We start from the raw sequence: 25,118 nt of genomic DNA on the forward strand, positions 1-25,118 counted from the left end.
AATAAATTATTTAAATATAAGCATTATCTACAACTTTTACAAATCTAAAGCAAGATGGCAAATATACTTACTCCACTTCGCCATCATTTTTACTCGACGTTTGTTGTACGAGTCCATTTGTTCTGAAGACTTGACTCAGAAAAATACAAATTGTTGTGCGACAGAAATATGGCATGTTTACACGTTAAATACCTTAATAGGATTACAAGGTAATTGACACTGAAATTTAAAACTTCTTATCTTATTCATGTACAGTTAAGCCAATCACGTTTTACAACTTAGGAAAACACCAATTATATGTAAGATATCTGATACACTGTTTTCTAAAAGGGACCAGATTTTCAATTTCGAAAGAAAACGCCGCAGTATGTTTACTTATTTCGGACACAAGAACAGTAAACCACTTGGAAGCATACTGCTCATCGAAATTTGTTTTTAAGCTAAAAACAATAATACAACAACATATAGCTTTTTCACTACTGTAATAGAATAAAGACGACGTAAAATACAGTGCGATTATAACAGCAAATTCATTACTAATTTATAAATTTACAACAAAGTTTATCCTAACTGCGAAGAATGTTTACAACATGTTTGTAACGTAAGACGCGAAAACTCATCGCAGCATACCCAGATAGCTCGTGCATAATCGTTTACATAGCAACAAGCCATTCCGCCTAAAAACCTGTACCGGTGAAGTTGACCGAGTGTTTCGGAAAGGCGGGTTTCGTCTACCATGTAAACACTTAAGTGTGTTTTCTAAAGAAAACTATCAAAAGATGATTTCCTTAGCGTAGCTCGCTTAGCCTGGTAACTCGATAAGCTAATAGTTAATAGAGAGAAATGATTATAAAGTTGGGTAAAGTTTTATGTTGAAGATTTTTGTTTGATATGTTACCAGTTGACAGTGCACAAAACTTGTAAAAATACAATAGCTTGTTAACTGTGTTCATCCAACTTAGCAATAAAAACATTGCGATTACCTGTAAGCAAGTCATAATTATTTGCACAATGTCTGATGTTGAATTGTGAGTTGAAAGCGTTTATTATGATATTTACAGGTATGAAGAATGAACATTTTGCATTTTAAAAGTTATGCAATCATTTCTTTACATAAAGAAGCGAAATTACTTTGCACAACAATATATTTTGTGAAATTTGAAGCGTTATGTGAGATGCACAGAGAGAATTTCTATCACTTTCTATCACGGTTGATCCATCGATTAACAGGCACAAATGCGACTTGCAACGCACTTTACAAACAAATATTACGCCCGCACAGATAAAGTTAACAAGAAATAGCTGAGAAAAACGTGAAGCAAAACAGTTTTGTAAAGTAAGAAACGCATGAAGCAAAACATAAACGAAAGACAGAAATTATATATGTGAAGAGTTTTATTGAATTCAATAGACAACCATGATGACATCTGTACTAATACAATGAGTCTGTATTGTTTATCTGTATAAACAATTATGAAATAACTCTTGACCTTGTTTTATAATAATTTTCAAAAATTGAATTTTTTTATATCCAAATATAAAAAATATTTCTGTTTATAATGGATAATAGAATGCAAAAATGGTATTCAAAGTGATTACACATAATTCTACTTTTTTCCACTTTACAGAAAATACTGTCAATTAAACACAATGTTCACTTAAGATTACTGTTTGTTAATACCGCAAGAGGTATTACATCATCATACCATTCACAATAGATTCGATAGAGGTATCTTTGATGTTTCTCATATATTGCCAAAATTCATTGCAAGGATTCTCCATCATAAATAATTTGAAGTTCACATCATTATTTGTAAATAGCGAAGTTCTGATTGCGTAATAGTTTTTATGATAATGTCCATTCAAGATGTTCAGATACTGGAGAAGTTGATAGTAAGCATCGTGCATCATTGCTTGCATTATAAATATCGCAGACTACTTCCATTTAAAAAGTAATACTGATGATAAGCTTTTACTTCAGCAAGCTCTACTTTGTCTTGTTTAGTATCTTCTTCTTTCCATTTTTGGGTAGTAACTGTAACAAATATAATAGAAAGAGTAATCAGTTATTGTAAGGTATTAATATTAATACTTATATCTATAATAAGATGACCTGTTTGTAAAATCTATAGTAAACCAAAGTAAAATAAAATCTTACCTGATTGCAAGTGTTAAACTTGCATTTGTAACTTTAATCACAAAGTCACTTTCAGCTCCAACAACTGCTCTATTTACCAAAAAACAAAATTAATTAACGCTCATTTATTAATCTTCAGCAACATAACAGCATTTTACAAATAGAACACCTTTCATAGTTTATTTAACAAGCACTATAATTAACATCTTTCTTACAGTTCTTCAAAGAATAATTGATAATAATCTTATTCATCACTGTAGTAAAACATTTCTAACAATTTTATCAAAATAAAGTTAAATTAAAATATTTAGCGTTGATAATTGAAGGACACAAAAATTGGCTTATGATCGCTATAATATGATTCCAAAGTTCCAGAACTTTCGACAAAATCCGGTATGTTTGTATATATGTGATCAATAGTAGACTTGTAATCAGTAGTGTAATCTTTAATAAGTTGAGTGTAACCTCTTTTTTGAATTAAATTCATTTGTAGAGCTTTTTGTTCTGAATTCGCTTCCAAAAGATTTATATTAAAATCTCCCAACAAAGTTGTAGGCATTTTCTTCCCACCAAAAAGACTATCATGAACATGATCCAAAGCATCAATAAAGCTACGTAGTGATACCTTCGATTTGGAACGATAAACACTTATAATATGTAAGTTTTCAACTGGTTCATTAAGCACATTTACGGTAATTTCAACACCATTGTAGTTGTATCTTAATCCCCCAGATACACATTGTAAACTTTTTTTTACATAGACAATAGTTCCATAAATAGATCTGCAACTGCTATTAACAAAATAATCATTACGATAGATGTCGAAATTTTCCAATTCAAAATCGCTATCACTGTGTGCAGTGCACAAACCTGTTTCAACAAATATGGCAACATCTACAACTTTTATGCTGTAATCAGTTTCGACATCTTTAAAGTGAAGAGGAAGAGATCTGACATTATGAAACAAAATTTTGAATGTATTATCTGGCTTACTGTACAAAAACGGAACACATACTTCAAGCATGGCTTGCTTACGTAGCCTAGCCATCTCGGTAACAACTTTTTCGCTCACAGTTATTTTTTTCTCGTTCAGTTTTAAAATGTGCAGCGAAGAAAGATTTCTTACTCTACTAAGACCAACATAGTGCATATGATCTCTACGTGAAGCTGGAAACTCAATAACAATTTCATTAAGTGTATCTCCTTGACAACGATGAATAGTTTTTCCTGCAGCAGCCCTCAATGGAAACTGTCTACGCATAACTTGAGCTACAGTGCGCTTATTTATGGTAAAATGTCTTGTTATCTCTAAAAGCGGTGTCCAGTTCTTATCAATTGAATTGTTATAAAGATGTACATAACGTGCTCGCCAATTTTGTCCTACATTAGATTCTTGAAATAATACCCACAGTATACTTGGCCTAACAGAACTAGAAATTCTATAATCAATTTTTTTCAAAATGAATTCAGCGCCATTTGTCATACCGTCTAAAACACAGATATTAGTTGTTAAATCATACTTCAATCCTTCAGCTACATCAACAACAGAAAACAAACCCATAGTTTTGGAAGGATCATTTGGTATTTTCTCTTTCATTCTTTCTTTTAGCTCGTCACATAAATCGCCAACAATAACATCAATTGCTTTAATGCGCGCTTTAGAACATGTGCATTTTTCAAACACTGCTCTGTTATGACAATCTACACTTGCATTTATAGGATAAACATGAGTTACATTTATTAAACTGTCATTTGTAGAAACACGACTTTGTAAAATGTTGATATCTTTGTCAGTATGCTTCCCCTCTCGAACACGATTCAACAATTCAGCAAAATCTTTGTCGTCTTTCTGTCTCATAATTTTCGTAAGTTCGTACATACGAAAATACTCTTGCCAAATGTTGCTAGCTAAACAACCATACCCTTGCAATGAATTTTCGAAAATCCACTTATCAAAAACTGGTTTCAGTTGAAATAAATCACCCACTGTTATAATATCAACTCCTCCAAATGGTTTTGCAACATTCATTACTTCTTGCAAACGTGAATTCAAGAATTGAAATAGCTGACTTCCTACCATAGAAACCTCGTCAATAAAAATAACTCGAACATCTTTTAAACGACTTCTCATTGTATTTAACCTATCACTGTCCAATCTACGATATTCAAAACCTCTGTTAACTGGAATTTTAAATGCACTATGCAATGTGTTGCCATTAATAATAAATGCTGCCTTTCCTGTAGGAGCAACTTTTAATACTTTCATCTCATCTGGGTTTTCACCTGCACTATTAAAATATCTGATAAGACATTCATGTAAGCAGTTGGTTACTGTTGTTTTGCCACAACCCGCTCCACCACTCAAAAAAAGTGTCATTTGATTGCTGGTTGTTTTCACAGAGTGTAAAACATGATAAAAAAACTCCATTTGCTCTCTGTTTAATAATCGTACAAGCTGTCTATATCTATTATCATCCATACGATATACTAAAAGTTCTTCATGATCATTTGCTGTTGGAAAACATCCAAAATCATCTAAAAGATTATACTTCTCGACATTCTTCCTCTCTTTGTCAGCATCAAAGCAATCAGAAAACTGGGCAGCTATAACAGCATCATATTCATCTTGCTCGTCATTATGTTGTGTACAAGAAGCAACGTTTTCAAATAGCTCGACATCATTATTTAAACATTCCATTGCCTTCTCCAACATTTCGCTATTATATTCGTATCTTTCTCTTGCCTGAGATATCTGAAATTTTAATAGTTGAAATCTCTCACAATAACTTTCACAACTACCAATTAGATCTTTGCTTTCATTTCTCCATGCAGTGTAAAGCATGAGCTGTTCTCTATAATAGTTTTCAGAATCATTTTCTCTATGAAATCGTACTGAACGAATAATTTTAGATTTCGTTCTTTTCACCAGCTTCCATCCTCCACCAACTACATATTCCTCTTTACTGTTATCATTGTCATTTTCAAAACTAATGTCATCCTCAACACTTTCTTCGAAACCTCTTTCAGGTGGATATTCCATATTGTAATAGTTATCTTTAGTATGCTTTTCACAATCTTCATCTTTTACATAGTTATACCACGCAGCAAAATCAGCTAAGCAAACGTTTTCAAGTTGACGTGGTCGTCTCTGATATCTCTTTATTAAGTTATCAGATTCAATATCTTCAGAATTATCAGCTAATTCTTTAATTTTATCCATAGTTTTTAGCAAAAATACTCTTTCATCAGGATTAGAAGTGTTTATAAACTGAAATGATCTTGAAGAACGCCTTAAAGGCATTTGTAACACCATATACACAGCTTCTTGTGCACTAATTTCAACTGCATTAAGAAACTTATTTCCAATGTGTCGAACTCGATCTCTTATCGTTTGATTGCCTGACTTGGCTTCTTCGCAAGCTGCCTCAAGAAGTCTGCTCATTCCTCTTTGACCCTTTGTAATATATGACAAAATGTACACAGCACATGCATATGGATCCAAAACATACTGCATATCCATATTAGCTTGCCATATTCTCAAAAGAAGAGTGTTGTAACTATTGACTCTTATTTCACTCGGAGCTCTCTTTAATAAAACAGTATCACGACTCAGCGAAAACCTAATTGCAGTTATGTAACTTTCTTCACTTAAACCAAGTCTGATAAGAAACTCATCGAAGGTGATATCATCACCATATTTCATGTCATCAAGTAACTGTTTTATGCTATCAAATTGATCTTTTATATTATTCAGTTGATCATCAGTAAAATTCTCCTTAGTAAGAGCACTAAGAATCATTGTTCTTCTCATAGGAGGTAACGGGAAATTAAATCTGCAAATTTTCTGACCTTTTTTCTTACACGTTTTCGCGTGTCTATGTGTCTGCAAATTGATCAGATCGACCATATCATCAGAATTATTCTTTACACATGTTAAATATTTGTCAATAAACTCGACGATTTTATCATTCGTGTCTACTTCATACTGTGGAGCATTTTTTATCCACAATAACGCATGAATATGAGGACTTCCTCTTTGCTGAAACTCAACCCGATAAAAAAAATCGGCAATTTCTCCAACAGGCATAAATTCACTTTTGAGAACATCATGAATAAGACGTTGAATCATATAATCAAAGTTACGTGCACAGCTAACAGGGTCTTTCTGAATAAGTTCTGACTTCTTTTGCCAATTCATTTCATTGATTTCACAATCAGTGTATTCTCTACCATCAACAAGTCTTCCCAAAATTTTTAAAAGATGATTCCATCTTGTTTCTGCCGCTGAAAAAGAACAAAACCAAGTTGGATTTCCCAACTGTCGTATCATAGCAAATAAATCTTTTTTACAACGTTCAAAAAAAGCTGGTGAACCACGAATATCTTTCAGAACTCTAAAGCCTTCATCCAACTGAATCAATCTATTTACTGTCTCTGGACACTTCAAATCACCAGCAGTAAACTTCTTACCCTTCGTTTTACACTTTCGCAAGGACAATGATGCAGTATCTTGAATTCGTTTGATTTGCAACTTTTTCAGCTTATAAAAAATGTTACTTACGGATTGTGCAACTCTTCGATCTCGATTTCGCAATTCCCATTTGCATATGGTACTATAATGAACAGGAATTACTCTATCTTTATTCTCACATCTTCGTTTTCCACAAAAAATTGATGGAAATGCTAAAAACTCTGAATCTTTGTCAATAAAAAGTCCTAACGGTCTACTACCTTCTCCAGGAGCAACGTTTATAATTTTGTCAACATCTGTTGATGGATCCGACTCTTGTAGTAAAGTATCTGTAACTCCTGATGGACGTTCATGTGCCTCACACCAGCCATCATCATCGTCAACAATATTATCACTCTCATCCAATATTGTATTACTATTACTACTACCTTCAGTGTTCTCGTTAGAAACTACATTTGACAATGCATTTCCTTCAAAAAACTCAGACCACTCTTCACTATTTCCTTTTTCAAGAGTATCAATCCAAGAATCACAAACTACTATTCCTTCATTTTTAAAAAGCGAACTTGTATTAACAAGATATCTAGCTGCATCCAAAACTTTTTTCGGTCGAACCACTTCAAATTGATAATGATGTTTATAGGCAAGACGTCTTTTAAGTTTAACTGCCACTGTATAAGAATCATCAAATGCTCTTGGAAGAGAACTTACAGTAGAATTAACATTAGCAGGAACATTTACAACTGCTCCGCATATTTTAAGTTGTCTACCTCTTGGCAGTTCACGCAACTGCATAAAACAAATACGAGGAGCAACGAGTCTTTCTTCTAGAGAACTTAAATTCAAGACTTCTTGTCTTTCTGGAAACGACATTCCATTTGCTTTCGCGCAACAAGGTAATCTTCCATGTAACAAACTTGAGTGACATGTGAAACAAATCCATTCAGTGTTGTCCACACTAGCTACTCCAGTAATACAAGAATTAACTCTATTGGAACAACAATTCCTATATACATTGCGATTACACTTTTTAACAGATGATCTATACCACAACTGATCACAACAAGTACAAATATATTCTGGACCACGTTGTATACTTGAATGAAAACCATCAATCAAATTTTCAACATCTTTACTGGTTTTTTTTTTCTTCCATTTTTCTTTAATGTGAATACCATTCTTCATTTGACCTTCAGAAGAATTTCTACTATTTATTTTACATTGATTGCTTAAGCCTAAAGCATTAAGTTTTCTTTTTCTATACTCTCGCATATAAATTCTATTATTCAGCTTCCTTTTCTCAATATAAGACAGTTCATCATTACTACTGCTATTATTCTCGGCTGCTGTTTGCACATACTGTGAAATTCTGTTATTTCCGATGCTAACCATTATATCAGCATTTTGCTCATCCACAAAAGTGACTCTTTCACATTCATTGTCACTTACATTACTACCACAGAAATCTAAAGAAATAGTAGAAACATAATGATATTCATCAACATGACCAAGAACAATAGACCTACGCGTCTCAAAACCTGAGTGTTGACATTCTACAACAGTAAGCTCAGAAAAACCATCTCCAGATTCTACAATATTAATTCTCAAATTAAAAGCATTTGCAACAGCTTGTACTATAAGAGCATCACACCAAGTTCCCTCTCTACACATACTACTCAAATAATCTAACCAAGACTGTCCTTCCAAAAACTCAACAAATTCTTCGCAATGATTTCTAAGATATTCAACACCTGCAAAACGCACTCTCAAATGATTTGCCACCGAACCAAATATCTGATGACTAACACTTCGAAAAAAACAGTCTCCATTTCCACCACAATCAAAAGGAACAAGACCAACTGCACGTAATCTATTTCTAAGTAACGAAAGCGAACTACAATCATAACATTCCCTGTTATTCACCCTCATATTTTCATCGAAATTAACAACAGGACCAGGGTTCTTTTCAATATCACCACACATAAATAACATTTTATACAATATAGAAAATTTCTTATCATAACTAAATTTCCAAAACCCATATACATCATTGCAGAATGACGAAAATATAAAACTTCTATAATTTTTAGACTTTTGACCACTACCAGAAATAGAATGTAGCAAACCACAATAAAACGAAGACAAAATAACCTTTTTAAATCTTAACTTTAAATACAAGAAAGAAACATGCTGAGCACGATTCAACATATCAATACGTACACTTGCACGAACAAAAGCCTTCAAACGCGAAGAATCAGGGACATTGCGTTTAATATGATTCTTTATACCACGTTTAACTACACTCTTTTTATGAAATAAACTATGAATTCTCTTCAAGCAAATTCTCGATGGAGCTCTATCTCTTTTTCTGCTGATTCTTTTCACAACTCTTTGCCCATTACATCAACATTTATCACAACAAAACTTATTAATTTTACTCTCATAAGACACTGCTTTAAGCTGCTTTTCATAATCGAAACATCTCGCACAATAACAACGTTTGTTTCTCACTAATTCCCTACCCCTTTCACATACTCGTTCACAAAAACAATGATTAATACATTTCTGACAATTCTGACAACTCTGATACATAACCAGCTTATTCATAGCTATTTATTATGTTCTTGAAGATGAAAAAGCACTAAAAAACAAACATTTACCTTTTGTTAGAAATATATAACACTTTCCAAATTACAATCACATTCCAAACACTCCATATAAGGAAACAACTAGAAGCAGTTTTCAAGAAATGCAAAGCAGCTTAAAAATGCTAGACAACTGTCAAAGATTCTAAGTATTATCTTTTGCTTTCAAATATCTAATGAAATACAAAACTACCTACCACATACTTTATCCATAAATAAATCGACTAATTGATGTTAGCTCTCTCACTGCCTTCCCCTAACTTTCTTTCAAAGTTTCTTCAACAGAAACAATCAGTTATGTAGAAACAAAACCTAGAAAACAAAAACAAAACAAAAATCATTGTATTAAAAACAACTACTAAACAGCAATACATAACATCACGTACTCATGTCATTAACCTATCTTAAATCCCTAAACCTCTATCAAATTACTTCTTACTTCTCTAAACTAAATAACAAGTAAAATCATTCATTATAACATACAAACCGCTCTAAATATATCTGTGATGCCTACCTGCTTGTACTAGTGATGATAATATGAACAATAAACAGCAAATTCTAATGTCATCCGTCCACTAGCTACAACTCAACAAAATTATTACCAAGTTCATAGGAATCATGAAATCTTGCAACTTCTTGTTATCCACTGAACCTTTTCACCTACTTCTGAAATACAGACTAGTGTCTTCAAAATATCATACAGTATAACGTTCTAGAGATCGTCCTTTAAATAAATATTCTATTTTACATAAGAAGTTCCAAAATAACAACACCGTCGTGCGCCACATTAGCATATCGAAAAATTAATTAAGGAGAATATTCAACGACTACTTCTGCCGCTAAAAGACAGATAATAGCTTCCAATATGTACAACAAATGTTCTATATACATCCCTGCACAAACATGTTACCCTACCCTTTCCTCACCTTCAAACTGAAACCATTCTCAGTGAAAATAAACTAGAACTGTCTATGAAAACAACTCAGCCACATATAATAACCTTGATAAAATTATTAATTCTCAATACCCTTTTAAAAGATGCAGCGCAGAGAGATTTGTTGATACAGCTACCTAATTAGAAAGACATAAGTACTATTAACAAAGCAAATTAGTTTCCTGTTCCTCAGATAACGATAATCGCACTTCCCCTAATCGTTTTATTCTGTTTCTACAGTATTCAATATACTGCTTTCCTATGTTTCTTAGATAACCTGTCATCGCACTTCCGTTTACTGAATCTTTTTATCCTGTTTCTACAATATTAAATATAGTGCCTTACTTTTCTAGCCTGCATGAAAGCCAAACAAACTACCAAAGCGGAAGATAAAATACAACCTCAATATTTCTTTTTGCGTGATAACTTCACTTTATCAGTAGAGAGAATCAAATATTCTCCTCTTGACACCTTATTTGACATATCTGACTGGTCTGACGCCAACCCGCGACCCTAACACGAACGCAAATAGAAATTTGAAAACAGCTTTAGGATCCTCTAATCGAACTAGCGGCATACTTTAACAATGCGAACCGCAAATATAATATCAAAGCACACATCTAAATAAAAAATGACGCTTCATGAAACAAATACCTATTTACTTCCTTTCCTCGCGTGAGATCTTCAAATAAACAAAACTATGAACAAAAGCAGCATATGATGACCTATGATAGATAAAATCTCCTTATCGCATTTGGCGGCCTTACTGAAGACAGTACTTCATGTAATATATCACATTATACACAAACCATTATTTTTTCAAAAGGGAAGACAAGAAATTAACAGTACATCCCTTATGATCCAAACATTTACACTATATGACCCACATGTGTAAATAAACACTATTAAAACTCAACAAGAGAAAACGCACAATACGAAGAACAGCATCCTGATGCATCTTATCAGCAAAATGTATATAAATATTATACGAACATATAAAAAACAGAAAGGCTGTACATTATACACAAACCATTATTTTTTCAAAAGGAAAGACAAGAAATTAACAGTACATCCCTTATGATCCAAACATTTACACTATATGACCCACATGTGTAAATAAACACTATTAAAACTCAACAAGAGAAAACGCACAATACGAAGAACAGCATCCTGATGCATCTTATCAGCAAAATGTATATAAATATTATACGAACATATAAAAAACAGAAAGGCTGACCGTACAGTAAGCTAATACTGTAGTAACTGACTTCATAAGGAAAAGATTTTGTTTTTGCACAAACCGAAGCCGAAAAAATACTGCCCAGAAAAATTGCCAAAACCCCTGCCCCATATGGCCTGAATTTAAAATAGTACGTCCCTTATATTCCGAGCATTTACAATATATGTGCAGCAATTCCACTCGAAGAAAAACAAAATATAACGTCTAGAACGTTACAATGAACGTATAAAAAGTTGACTTGGAATACAACCACGAAAGGTCTATTTCTTACCTTGTTTCCTTGCAACTTTATCACTTCGTTACCTTACGTGAGGTCTTACACAAAGCACTATCCTGACCGAGCGAGTAGATCGGAAATTCTCGTGTCACGCCACGGTCACGTCGTTGACGACGTGACCGTGGCGTGACACGAGACAAAAATGCCTGGAACTTGGCCAACTTGACTTCCTCAAGGTGTTCCTGTGTAGATGTCACAGCCCAGTAAAAATGTCTCACACAAGCTTTCTGCCAACGGCCTTTTATTTCGCAGCTCTTCTCCTTGCTTAGCTTGTTCAGGATTTTCTGGATTTCTGAGTAATGATACAAATTAAGATGTCATGTACAAAGGACCTTCAAATGACAGACATGTTATTTTGCCTGGAAAACGTCATGGAGACCAACTGTAATTTTTGTCAAAAGTTTGCACGAATTTTCAACGAAGTATTTCAATGGAGATTTCAGTGATTCTCCAGTGCATGCATTGCCTGTTTCTTGCTCAGGGATGGGAGCATTCCTTAGATTGTCACTTCCATACTTCACTTGACAGTCAGGATTCATGTTGTCTGCCAAAAATAAGCCTGTTACGGGTTCACTCTGTTGGCTGATAACAGCCAAAAAATAGGAATTACGAATTAGTCCCAATTATGTCAAAGAAGTTCTAAACTACTGAAAGCCTATCATGGATGTAAGGCTAAAAACTTAAATACTTAAATAAAACCAGAATAAAAATAAAGACCTTTACCGCAAACCTTGCCAATCTGCTCGCGCAGTGACCTCTGGGTGTCAGGAACTTCCTCCCACTTTTGTATTTTTAAAGCAAACATTATGGCTTCTTGAATAGGTCAAAGTTTTTTTGATATCATCCACTGCCAATTTCATTTCAACAATACTAAATTCTTTATGTTCATCTGTAAAGATATTTGTTGGAAAAGAACAAATCGTTTACCTTGTTAAGGTCTAGCCTCATCATGCTTGCTGGGGTAAGGTCAGAGTCTTAAATTAGCACCTGATGATGATGACTGAGTAAATGCAAAACTGTTAAATACGTATTTAATTATATCAATCCAGTGAAAATATACCCAAAAACATATCTTAATAATGGGACTGCACAAATGTTTGTGGCTAGTCTGATGCAGCATTTTGTCCCTGCCAAGAGACTACTTCTACTTTTTGGCAAACTCATTGAGCATCCTGCTCAAAGTCCTGTTCGCAAGCATTTAATGATGGCAGCAAAATTCCTTACCAAGATGTGATCTTTTGTTTCATCCTCATGTAAAGTCTGTGTCCTTTTTTTTGTATTGTGAGGCTATTTCTATAACTTGCCTGATTTCAAGTTTGAAATACATTCCTCCTTATCGGGAAACAAAGAACAGAATCGAGAGCAATGTTTAGATTGAAGAAATCACATTTTACTTTAATAACATTAAACACCAAAAAAACATGCACCTTATCCTCCAGTAAAGCCTGAGGATTGGCAGCTTCTTCTTGGTACTGTGAATTTAAACAAAAAAAATTAAGTAAAAGGGAAAAGGTTAATGTAAACTTATTGTTCATTTTCAATATACACTGTAACAGCAACAATAAATACTAACTGATGTTGTGAAATTGTCTTCTCTTTTCTTGGTTGTTCTGTTATCCTTGTTCACTTTTAAGTTTCAAAAATTAATGCTCATTGCATCTGGACCAAATGCTCTTTTATCCTTCCATATTTGATCTAGCCATGTCTGTTATGAAATCCCTTTTGCTTAGTACGTCCTTTTTTCTTTAAGACTTGGTTCAGAAACAGTTACAAAAGGGTTTTACATTGTAGTCATCCTCTGTTTTATAATAATAATAATAATAATAATAATAAAGACTTTATTTAAAATGAGGGTAACACTAAATAGCAAAGCTAACAAACCTGTGGTTTTACATTGCATCTTGTGCGGGACATCAGCTTTCATAAAATGAGATGATCTACATTTGCAGTAAGCGAAAAAAAGTCACTGTACCCTTTCACTTTGCTGTCAAAAAGCAAAATTCCTTACTTAAGATATGATCTTTTGTCTCATCCATGTTAAGAACAAATGAGGCCTTCAGTTTAGTTGTTTGAAAAAGAAAGATAATATATATATACGCATTTGTCACTTAGTTTGTAAACGTTATAAGGATAACAAGAATCAGAAAATTGTTTTAAGTGTGCTATATCTTATAATTTAATAATCGTTTAACATAAAATATCCATAGTCGTGATCTAATTTCCAGAGTAAAACATAAATATTCTAAAAGCTGGGGAGAAATGATTTGCCGATATTTCGTGTCTATTACAAACACTTCGTCATGGCAAGTGATGGAGTGGCCTTGACCGTTACCAGAAATTATAATTTAATAATGATTTAATTTATTACTTATTACATTTTGTATCCTTTGGTTGAACAGAGTTGTTCCTTTTGACTTACAGTATGTAGTAGCTGCTGGTAAGACATTTAAACATTACATAGGGTACACTTATTAAGAGATTATAATTTATCACAGATTCTAGCACTACAGAAATGCCGGACCATAAAACAGAATTGGTGCAAAGTGAAAGCAAAAACAACTTTAACTTGCTGGTGGTATATTATGAAATTTTATCATAACATTCAGTTGATTGTCGACTTTTTACATGCAGTTCTAAAGATACATGTTTATTGAAGTTCAACTGATTGCCGATGGTCATTTCAAGTAAGAGTGGTCCTGGACAGGAAAAGAGAATTGTTCGTCAGTGGTCCCTATAATCATAGCATGGTGCTTGTTGGGATTCATGATCATGCCATTATCTGTGTATGACTGATGTGTGTCAGAGAAGAAGATCTGTGTTTCACTGATGACTGTTTTCAGTGAAGCTGAAAAGTAACCTTTCAAGAACAAAAAGTAATTGCTATTTGAGGTGAAATTTATCTCAGTTAACTTGTGTTTTCAATTAAGTGAATGCCAAACTGTAAAATACGTATTCAATTAAATCAATCCATAGAAAATATACTGAATAATATATCTTAATAATGGGACATTCTATTTTTTATCCCATTTTTCAGTAGGGTCAAAACAGAACCTGTCAGAATCTGAAATTAGAGTAAATCACGGGCGTCAGAATCGTCATTTTACGTTATAGTCAGAATTTTATAAACATACCAAGTAGTTAGAAAAAGTATTAGGGGTATAGGAATCACAATTTAACTTTATATCAGGGTTGTCGGAATCGCAATTTAACATTAAAATCAAAGTTTTATAAACATACCAAGTAGTTCAAACAAGTACTAAGGCCATTAGGAATTCTGCTTCTATTCCATAATAATATTGATCTCAGAAGAACCACGGACAAATCAGTGTTGTTTTTAAGCACAGATCACTTGTATGGTAGGAAACATCTTAATTGTGAAAGACATAAAGATGGGAGCAAATAAGGGCCATGGCTTTGCCTCTCCCTCACATCTTCCAAATAATGTTTATTGTTTTGAATTAAGTAAAGATGCTGTTAACATCCATATATGAAAAATAAAACCTCATTGATATGACATTAATAGAGCAGCCTTCAAACAACTCCAATTAATGAAAAAAAATAAAATGAAAGAAATGAACTTGTTCACGGCTGTCAATTGCTGGACAGACAATGAAACTGAAACAAAATGATTAACCCACCTAGATTTTTTAACCTGTAACAAGCCTGGTACATTGTTTGACATCTATCTACATTTCTACTATTAAACGTAGTAACACAACAATAACCAAGACTGTCGGCAGCAGAAGTACATTAATTCCTTTGACCCTATTGCAGAACATGACATATCATGAACAGCAAACAACTACCAAACTACTATTCAACTTTATAATATAGATAGGAGTCTACGCGCGCTCTGATTGGCTAAAAACCTATGTTTTATCAGAGTATAAAACATAGAAAAATCATGTTTTATTGTTTTTCGTCAGCTTTCCTCGAGTGCTTTGTGCGTCTTTGACTTTTCGTTGGCTATAACCACTCGTATCCAGCAAGGGCGAATGGAATAATTGTTTTATTAAATTCCTTTTTTAAGTATAAATCCACTGGACATTTCATTTTGATGTAAACGAAGTGAGGTGGGAAAAATTGTGGCGCGGTGTTCACCGCTTGAGTTGAATGAAACTCGCAAGGAAAGCTGAGGAAAGCGAGCGAGAGAGTTTTCTTTCGAAGATTTTCTTCCACAATCTCGTCTTAAATCGTCTTTTCATACTGGAACTTGATTGTGACAGCAATTAAGGTTTACAGGAAGATCCGAAGCAATAGCTTTTCTGGAAATTATACGCGTTTTTAAGTCGAACGAAGCAAGGGACGGATGTCATCGAGACTACTAAATTATGCTGAGACGAAATTGCACTCAGAGTCGGTGAAGTTTATTGAAGTTCAAAAAGACAAGATCAAGATTGAAAGGTAACAAACTTATCTGAAATGCTTAGCCTTATTTTTCATGGTTGGGAAAGTTCATACTGATTTGTATCTTCTCGATGGTGTATGTTTGAGAACACAGCCACAAAAGTTGGGACAACAAAAGATGTTGACACACCTGAGGATGGGGTTGCTTCCAAGGTCCCTGGCGACGAAGTGGAAATGACAGTTTGTGGATGAACCAATCAAGGGCACAGATCTAGACCCAAAGAAAACCAAAGGTTGTGAAGCCGAAGCACTCCTTAAAGACAACGGTTGAGGTAAGCCAACATAATCCAAATGGATAGTTGGAGCTTTGTGCAATGACGGGAAAAACCTTGATTAAATTTCCTTTTCTATTAACCCTCATAAAGAATTGAAATACACAATTCCATCTTGGTTGACCTTCATGATCGCTATATTTAATATTATCAGGTGTGTGCTATGCCACTTACATTTTTCTTGTGGAATTGTCTCCTTTCTTATTCATTTTGGCTGCAGCTTTTGGAATTCGTTTGGTGCTCTCTGGAAAATGAATGGCAATCAAAATTTATACGAAACAAAGAGAATTATTTTGATTTCCATTTTATAACAGATACCTTTGCTTATCACAATTTCATCGGTATTTGAGGTTTTTGTACAAAAATTTAACATGATTAAAAGTAGTGTGTGCTTTATTAAATTCTAGTTGCTGCCTGGTTTTTCACCAGATTTCTCTTATGCAAGTAAATGTTGCATTATACTAATTAACAAAAACTGTTGACTAACTTGCCTGGTTTTCCACGAGATTTCCTTTATTTAACTAAACAATGCAGTATACTCCCATTCCCAGTCATCTTGATATCTGTGGCAACCATCTTGACTCCCACATCAACAACTGTGTCTTTAAGATCTTCATAAGAACAGTCCAACTAAAACTCAACATTTGAAAAGTAAAATTACTTATAGTTAGGGCTCCACAATTGTAATTCGTGCGCAGTATGCCTTGGTCTTGGCCACAGCTAAATTATAAGTGTTTAAGAGGCCGTCTTTCTTAAAAAACACCCACTCAAAATTTGTGTCAAAAATATTTTTGCCTGGTCAGGTAGATCTGAGAGAACAAATAACTTACCTGTCAAAAAAGAGTCGCAGTTCATTGGTGTTGCTGTACTTGTCAAAGATTTGTGCCGTGAAATAGTCAGCTAGATGTAAACAGTTCTAGATCCAGTCTGGCTTTTCAAGCACTTGCACTTCTGCCATACCATCAATTGACACCTTCATCGGAGCATCTGCTGTCTCTGTAAGAACACTGTCATCCTGTTTCGTGTTACTGGCAGTAGATCTATCGGGCAGCTTCTCCAGTATGTCCATTAAGGCACTCTTAGTGGAACAGTGAGACATGGTGCTGTCTATTGTAGTTTATGGTCAAATTCTTTCCTTCTCCTTCTTGGCCATCACACAAGAGGCTTGTTTCATTTTTGAAAACCTTGTTTACTTGTACGAGCATACTAGTATTGTTAGCACATACTTCATATAGGGTATCCGGAAAAAATTTGCAAGAAAATTGAAGTATTGGGTACTTATTAGACCCTCTGCCAACTCTGTTTTTGCAGTGCACTCTCCCTCAGTCAGGTGACTTATTCACCCAAGGCCATAATCCTCGCAGTTAACTTCGTTTCCTTCTGCGTCAAAGGTCAGATTCTCATCTAGGTACCATATCGACTGTCCTTTTCCATTTATGTTTCTCTCTATAACAACCACAGCGTGTTTAACATCTTTTTTGTCTGCTGCAGTTACCTCAATCTTGTCCGATAGCTTCGTCAAAAGGTTTTCCAGAGTTTGGTTGTTTACATTTGCACTGTATTGTCTTACGCCACCTGATTAGTAAAAACTGCTCAGAAAATCCTACAGTTTGCGTTGAGGTGTTACGTCTAGTTAACTGACAGTCATCCCACATAAAGTGTGGTCATTTGATGGAACCAAAAGAATGCATCTCTGCATTATTCTCACAATATCCAAGTTTGTCTTTGATGTTTTCTTTATGGTCTTCTTCCTAAAAGACTCACCTGCTGCAATACTGAAGATTCTTGTCAAGTGTTCACTTAACTAAATTAAGTTTAAATGCAAAGTTTAAAATCGTGAAATTTAATATCGTACTGATAATATATCAAAATAATGAAGCTCAATGTGTTTTATCATAGTTATTCTAACATGTCTGAGGTTCATTGTTTGGGAGTTTTTTGTTTAATTTTGTCCATTAGTTATCTCCCACTCTATCAGTCGCACTGTTCGAACTGTTCTCTGCTGCCAAGTTCCTCAAAATCTTGCTCTTGCAGTCCATGACAACTTCATCTCGATTTGAGTGTGTACCCCAAATTTTGGGGTCGTTAAGAATTCATATATTCAGTCAATTGTTCTAGCTCATTACATATTCCCGCCGAGTAGTTTGCCGAGAATGTGGCATATTTCCAAAGAGCCTAAAGAGCGCAAACGCTTTGATGTAGGTGAGACTTTTTCCTTTTGTTTTACGAAGTTCAACAAAACCTCTGGGACTAACTTGCCACTCGATTGACTCTGAAATGTCACTGTTTAGCGTGCTGCACACCGGGACAAGAAGCAAACAACTTTTGCGGAGGGTTTAAAATGTGGCGTGGCACGGGGACCACTAAAAAAAATACATATATCGAGAAGTATTTAAAACAATGTTGGCTTAGCAGACACTGTAAAAATCCCGTTGTTGTCATTGCCGAAATGCACTGAACCTCGCAAAATAAATTTAAAATGTTGTACAACAACCTTCGACTCAAACAATCGTCTCGCTCGCAATTGCAAATGTAAACATTGCTGTCGCTTGTGTGAATGAAAGTTTTTCAGGCAAAAATAACCAAGATTTCTTGTCTATATACTTTGAAATTTTTTCTGTGTGAATTGAGAAAAAAAATTCCCCGCTTGTTTCACGGATAACTTCAGTTCCTTCGTTTTAATTTATCGAAAGCAAAACTTAAAACTCGAATTTGTGAGTTGTTGATTTCGTATGTCGGCGCGACAAATAGTCGTGGAATGTTTTTGATCAAACTTCAAGATTTGACACGAAAAATGAAACACCTCCTTTTATAGAAAAAAAACGTCCGTATTAAATAATGCCAGGTAATAGTACTTGAAGATAGTAACTATTAAAATGTGATAGGTTACGTTTTAGTTGTTTGTGTAACTAAAGCGATCACGTCGATCTTTCGACAAAAAATATTAAATCCAGTTGACTCTACTCCGGTTGCATATAGATGGGGTAAACGTTGGGTAAACGCCATTTCACTCCGTTTTGATAAATAGGCAGAAACGTCTGAGCGCGTCCTTCTATACCCAACTGCCAATCTTGCTCACATGTCCTTTTTTACATTCTATTGGTTCCCAATCTTAAATGACATCTCAACCACTCCCCCCTTCCCCAGTTCCCAATCCCTACGCTGGTCAACCGCATCGGGTCACGTGGTGCGATCCAGCAAAAATCATGAAAATTCCACTAGGACCACTATGGTTTCCAATCCCTTGTGTGAGGGGAGTATGGATATTTTCTGGATCGACACATTATTTAATAGAAACATAGTATTTTTAAAAGAAATTAATACTGGTAATATTGAAAGTATTTACCCAAAAAATTTTTTTAGAGTTATTCCTGAAACCCAAATGCAGAGAACTCCATATAATAACTAATTATTCTTCTGTACAATTCTAACATGGGATTGGTGTGAAGAGATTATGTTTCTTATATCTTGGGCTGAAAACATATTACACACATTCATTTGAGATTTGAAGCTATAGGCATCGCACTCGATTGTTAGGCTTAGAAATACGGTGGCCCATAACTGTCACGGCAAAACCAAAAAGCTCATTGCAAACCAAAAAGCTCACGGCAAAACTAAAAAGCTCACGGCAAACCAAAAAGCTCACGGCAAAACCAAAAAGCTCACGGCAAAACCAAAAAGCTCACGGCAAAATCAAAAAGCTCACGGCAAAACCAAAAACACCACGGCAAAACCAAAAACACCACGGCAAAACCAAAAAGCTCACGGCAAAAACAAAACCATCTCACGGCCGTGGGCCCTGGACACTACCTGTGTTGAGTTTGCACGGGTTGTTGGGAATGAATCCAACATGGCCGGTCCAGCTCCAATATGTTTGTTCAAACTGAGTCCAAGAATTGTGGTACAGGAAATATTAGAGAGCGACCGAAGGAAAGAATTGCGTAAGAGACATTGCTTTAAGGACGGTGCCCACAAGGCCGAGACTATGAAGAAATGTAGATGTACAAGGGCACGAACAAAAAAATTGGGGTAGCCACGAAGAAGTGATGGAAAGTGTGACGTGGCAACAAACTCCTGCATTCCATATTGGTCTGACATCACTAAAACTCACCACAATTGCTGAATGCGTATCCACGTCAATTGCGGAGAGACAGCAGCGCCCCGGCGTGCCTCACTACTAATTGCCAGACCCACTTAAAAAAAAAGTAGGGGTCACCCGCGAGAACCAGTTCGTGAATCGTGGGGTCACCCATCCCCCCCAGCGAGTGAAGATGCACCGCGTGCACTACGCATGTCGAGAGTGCGGGTCTAGCGGGTACGTATGTGAGCAGGAGCGGATGGACTGATTGGTCCGCTGTTCCTGGCTAGGAATGTCAAAACTGGACGCCGAGAACTCTGTAGTGCGCGCTGCGCGTAGTTGAATTCGTCATTTTGAGCGAGCAATTATTAAAAGCGCGCGCGCCCAGTGTGATCGATGCATTGCGTGATGCGCAGAACAAGTGCGCAGTAGCAATAGGAGGCACCGTCCTTAAAAGGAGAGAATACCATAACCCAGGTCCCAACTATGCGTGGCGTGTCGATGGTTACGATAAGCTTCAGCCCTGGGGATTCCCAATTCATGGTTGTATAGATGGCTATAGTAGACGTATCATGTGGTTGGAGGTGGCACGTTCAAATAATCTACCAGAGTACCCAACAATGTATTATGTAGACGCAGTGAGGGATCTAGGAGGCTGCCCTGTTGAAGTTGTAACTGACTTGGGAACTGAAAATGGTTTACTGGCATCTATCCAGAGCTATTTTCGACAAAACCCTGATGCCCATCGTTACGTACCTTCACCACGTAATCAACGAATTGAGGGATGGTGGTCATTCTATTCCAAGAACAGATCATCATGGTGGAGAAATTTTTTTCAAGATTTGGAAATGGATGGCAAAATTGACATGACCTCTGAAATGAATAAAGAATGTTTGTGGTATTGTTTCTCTGGGGTGCTCCAAGCAGATTGCGATGCTGTCAAAGAACATTGGAACACTCATTATATTAGACGTTCTAGGCATAATACAGTAAGAGGCAGACCAGATTCATTATTTTTTTTTGCCAGAGTATCATGGTGCTGTAAACAATCTTTTGTCAAGTGTTGAACCTAATGAAATTGAGTGTGTGTCCCAACAAATCATTGTCACACAAGGCACTGACGAATATCAAGAATATTTCGACTATGTTGTTGAAGGCCTCGACATTGAAGCTCCTACTACTTGGAAAGAAGCTTTGCAGCAATATGAAAAGTTGACACATATTGCTGAATTCGGATTCTCTCCATAAATCTGCGCCCTTATCCAAGCAAGGTACACATTATTTTTACTACAAGATCTGTTTCATAGCAGTATCTCTTACCACACACATGTATTTCAAAGAAAACTTGAATCATACTGGCTGTAAATGTGCTGTCAAAAATGTAACTATTGTGGATGGTTTTGAGATTTTATGCTGACTGACGATTAGCCACAAATAATTTGTAAGAGGAGTACTACAGAGGTACTACATATTGTAGAGCTACTACATATTACAAACTGGCCTTAGTGATGCCCTTGTTTACATTGACCCTAAAAAAAGAAACTGATATATGTAAAAGGCTGATAATGTACATGGTTGGGAAGTGACATTCTGATTCTAAATTTAAGGCCTTTGAAACTGTCAATGAAAATAATTCTTCTTTAATAAATATCATTTATTAAATCAACGATAACACTATTAATTTATTCTCACGTATATTGGGTGTCTTCCCTTTTGCAACTTAACATTTAGCAGTTAAAATTGCACAATGTTGTTCTCAACCATTGAAAGAACACTGGTATTATGCTCTCCTTTTACTGCTATAGTTTACATTCATCAACGGAAAACAGGAACAAAACTAATAGATGCAATTATACCACAAATGCATCTGCAAATGACTTACTTCAACGTCAATACATCAGTTGACAGAACAAAACGCAGCTGAACAGCAGCTTCTCTATTAAACGCAAACATAAGAAAAACTTTCAAACGACTAGTGGTCAGGTAGAATCTCAAACCTGTCCCTTTTTGTGGAGTGCACAAACATGGTAACACAAAACCTTTCATTCAAGGGCAAGAAATGCTGTCAAAAGTAGTAAAAACATGGTAGTGTTGCAACAATTATAATTTATCGTCGCCCAAAAGCCTGGCCCTTGCAATACGCTAATAGAAAGACACGTGTAAAATCTTCAGGCACCTCCATATGCTTCACTGGAAATGTCACAGTTCTCCCGCAAGCAGAGACAACAGGGAAACATATGGTGTGACGTGGATTTCTCTGCGCACAGTCATGATCAAACATAACAGTGATGGAAAGATCATCGCCATTAACTGGCTTGTGTTGCTGTCCTGTGAGCCACCCTAGAACACCTGGTGGGTTAAGCACTGCAGACTGAAAGTTCCCAGGGAGCTCGTCTGCCTCTGACTGGTTTGTTTCTGTTGGTTCTCTTTCTTGAAGCTTGTCTTTGTTATTCCAAGCCAGCATTTCGGAGTAGCCCGACAAATCTCATAAGCAAATCTTGGAAATTATCAATGACTGCTTCCTCGATTTCTCTCCTGGAGCTGCCCTCTTGTGAATATTCAGGCTTCAACACTGAAACAATGTAATTTGCATCAACAATGTTTGCATTAGAATGTTTCACAAAAAGTGGCTTGCAAAGATCAGCATTGCCCTTTACCAGACTCTCCAAACCATAGAGCTCAAGACCTTTTCCAAACTCTTTGAGAAACAAGGACCTTCTACTATGTTCTATGTTTTGTCGACATAATTTTTTCTCTTTGCTTCAAAGGCTCAGTTCACTGCAACTAATTGAGACCACGAAACTTTCCCACGGAAGAATTCTGGAACAGTGGAACACGTGACTTCTCAATGGCGGAACGATATTTTTTTTTCTTTTTTAACGAACAAACAGAGCCAGGTTGTTGAGTTTATTTCGAGTTCGAGTGAGGATTTGATGGAGAAGCGCGACTGACCGACTGTAATTAGCATTATTTTAGCACTTTTTTGGCAAAAAACGAGCACTTCTTTTAGCATTTAATGCTTTTTTTACAAGCACTTTCGGTAAGAGCCTTTTTTATCAAGTATATATTGTATTCTTGTCTGGTATGTTTGTACACAAGGCACTGACGAATAAATTAATAGTGTTATCGTTGATTTAATAAATGATATTTATTAAAGAAGAATTATTTTCATTGACAGTTTCTCATAGAAGAGGCTTGTTTCATTTTCGAAAACCTTGTTTACTTGTACGAGCATACTAGTATTGTTAGCACATACTTCATATACTGTAGGGTATCCGGAAAAAATTTGCAAGAAAATTGAAGTATTGGGTACTTATTGGACCCTCTGCCAACTCTGTTTTTGCAGTGCACTCTCCCTCAGTCAGGTGACTTATCCACTCAAGGCCATAATCCTCGCAGTTAACTTCGTTTCCTTCTGCGTCAAAGGTCAGATTCTCGTCTAGGTACCATATCGACCGTCCTTTTCCATTTATGTTTCTCTCTATAACAACCACAGCGTGTTTAACATCTTTTTTGTCTGCTGGTACCTCAATCTTGTCCGATAGCTTCGTCAATAGGTTTTCCAGAGTTTGGTTGTTTACATTTACACTGTATTGTCTTACGCCACCTGATTTGTAGTTCAAGTGCTTTTCAAAAGCATTCACGTTTCTGAAACTGCTCAGAAAATCCTACAGTTTGCGTTGAGGTGTTAGGTCTAGTTAACTGACAGTCATCCCACATAAAGTGTGGTCATTTGCTGGAACCAAAAGAATGCATCTCTGCATTATTCTCACAATATCCAAGTTTGTCTTTGTTGTTTTCTTTATGGTCTTCTTCCTAAAAGACTCACCTACTGCAATACTGAAGATTCTTGTCAAGTGTTCACTTAACTAAATAAAGTTTAAACGCAAAGTTTAAAATCGTGAAACTTAATATCGTACTGATAATATATCAAAATAATGAAGCTCAATGTGTTTTATCATAGTTATTCTAACATGTCTGAGGTTCATTGTTTGGAAGTTTTTTGTTTAATTTTGTCCATTAGTTATCTCCCATAATAAATAATAAATTTCATTTATTAAATCAACGATAACACTATTAATTTATTCTCACGTATATTGGGTTTCTTATTTATATTATTTATATTAAGTATATTAATTATCTCCCACTCTATCAGTCGCACTGTTCGAACTGTTCTCTGCCACCAAGCTCCTCAAAATCTTGCTCTTGCAGTCCATGACAACTTCATCTCGATTTAAGTGTGTACCCCAATTTTTGGGGTCGTTAAGAATTCATATATTCAGTCAATTGTTCTAGCTCATAACGTATTCCCGCCGAGCAGTTTGCCGAGAATGTGGCATATTTCCAAAGAGCCTAAAGAGCGCAAACGCTTTGATGTAGGTGAGACTTTTTCCTTTTGTTTTACGAAGTTCAACAAAACCTCTGGGACTAACTTGCCGCTCGATTGACTCTGAAATGTCACTGTTTAGCGTGCTGCTCACCAGGACAAGAAGCAAACAATTTATTCGGAGGGTTTAAAATGTGGCGTGGCACGGGGACCACTAAAAAAAATACCTATATCGAGAAGTATTTAAAACAATGTTGGCTTAGCAGACACTGTAACAATCCCGTTGATGTCATTGCCGAAATGCACTGAACCTCGCAAAATAAATTTAAA

The 25,118-nt window shown here is 35.5% G+C and overlaps 1 protein-coding gene, 1 long non-coding RNA gene and 1 pseudogene across 4 annotated transcripts; 1 reads left to right on the top strand and 2 right to left on the bottom strand.

The window, feature by feature from the left end:
• Positions 1-1,392: 1,392 nt before the first annotated feature.
• Positions 1,393-9,925, bottom strand: LOC144648732 (ATP-dependent DNA helicase Pif1-like). 3 transcript variants are annotated; one of them, XR_013569757.1, is made up of 4 exons: positions 9,856-9,925; positions 9,451-9,565; positions 2,159-2,227; positions 1,393-2,035 (listed from the first exon to the last, which is right to left on the bottom strand). XR_013569757.1 is itself a non-coding variant. In XM_078508205.1 (2 exons), the coding sequence occupies exon 1, from the start codon at positions 4,266-4,268 to the stop codon at positions 2,445-2,447; it is 1,824 nt and encodes a 607-aa protein (XP_078364331.1). In that variant the 5' UTR covers positions 4,269-4,386; the 3' UTR covers positions 1,393-2,035; positions 2,159-2,444. The 3 variants fall into 3 exon arrangements, 1 of the variants encoding a protein (XP_078364331.1); XR_013569758.1 differs by lacking the exon at positions 9,856-9,925 and adding an exon at positions 9,768-9,849; XM_078508205.1 differs by lacking the exons at positions 9,451-9,565; positions 9,856-9,925 and having other exon boundaries at positions 2,159-4,386.
• Positions 9,926-11,847: 1,922 nt separating this feature from the next.
• On the bottom strand, positions 11,848-13,289 carry LOC144650296 (uncharacterized). Its single transcript, XR_013570085.1, has 3 exons — positions 13,132-13,289; positions 12,632-12,660; positions 11,848-11,996 (listed from the first exon to the last, which is right to left on the bottom strand). It is a non-coding gene; the product is annotated as an uncharacterized LOC144650296 (long non-coding RNA).
• Positions 13,290-20,233: 6,944 nt separating this feature from the next.
• Positions 20,234-22,225, top strand: LOC144648464 (uncharacterized; annotated as a pseudogene).
• The last annotated feature ends 2,893 nt before the right edge of the window (positions 22,226-25,118 follow it).

The sequence above is a fragment of the Oculina patagonica genome, chromosome 4 (genome assembly GCF_052425735.1).
Source record: "Oculina patagonica isolate OP01 chromosome 4, crgOcupat, whole genome shotgun sequence".
In the NCBI taxonomy this organism is placed as follows: domain Eukaryota; kingdom Metazoa; phylum Cnidaria; class Anthozoa; order Scleractinia; family Oculinidae; genus Oculina; species Oculina patagonica.

Bases quoted from the DNA above. Each gene is read 5' to 3' on its own strand.
- LOC144648732 (XM_078508205.1), bottom strand. From the start codon at position 4,268: ATGAGAAGTCGTTTAAAAGATGTTCGAGTTATTTTTATTGACGAGGTT.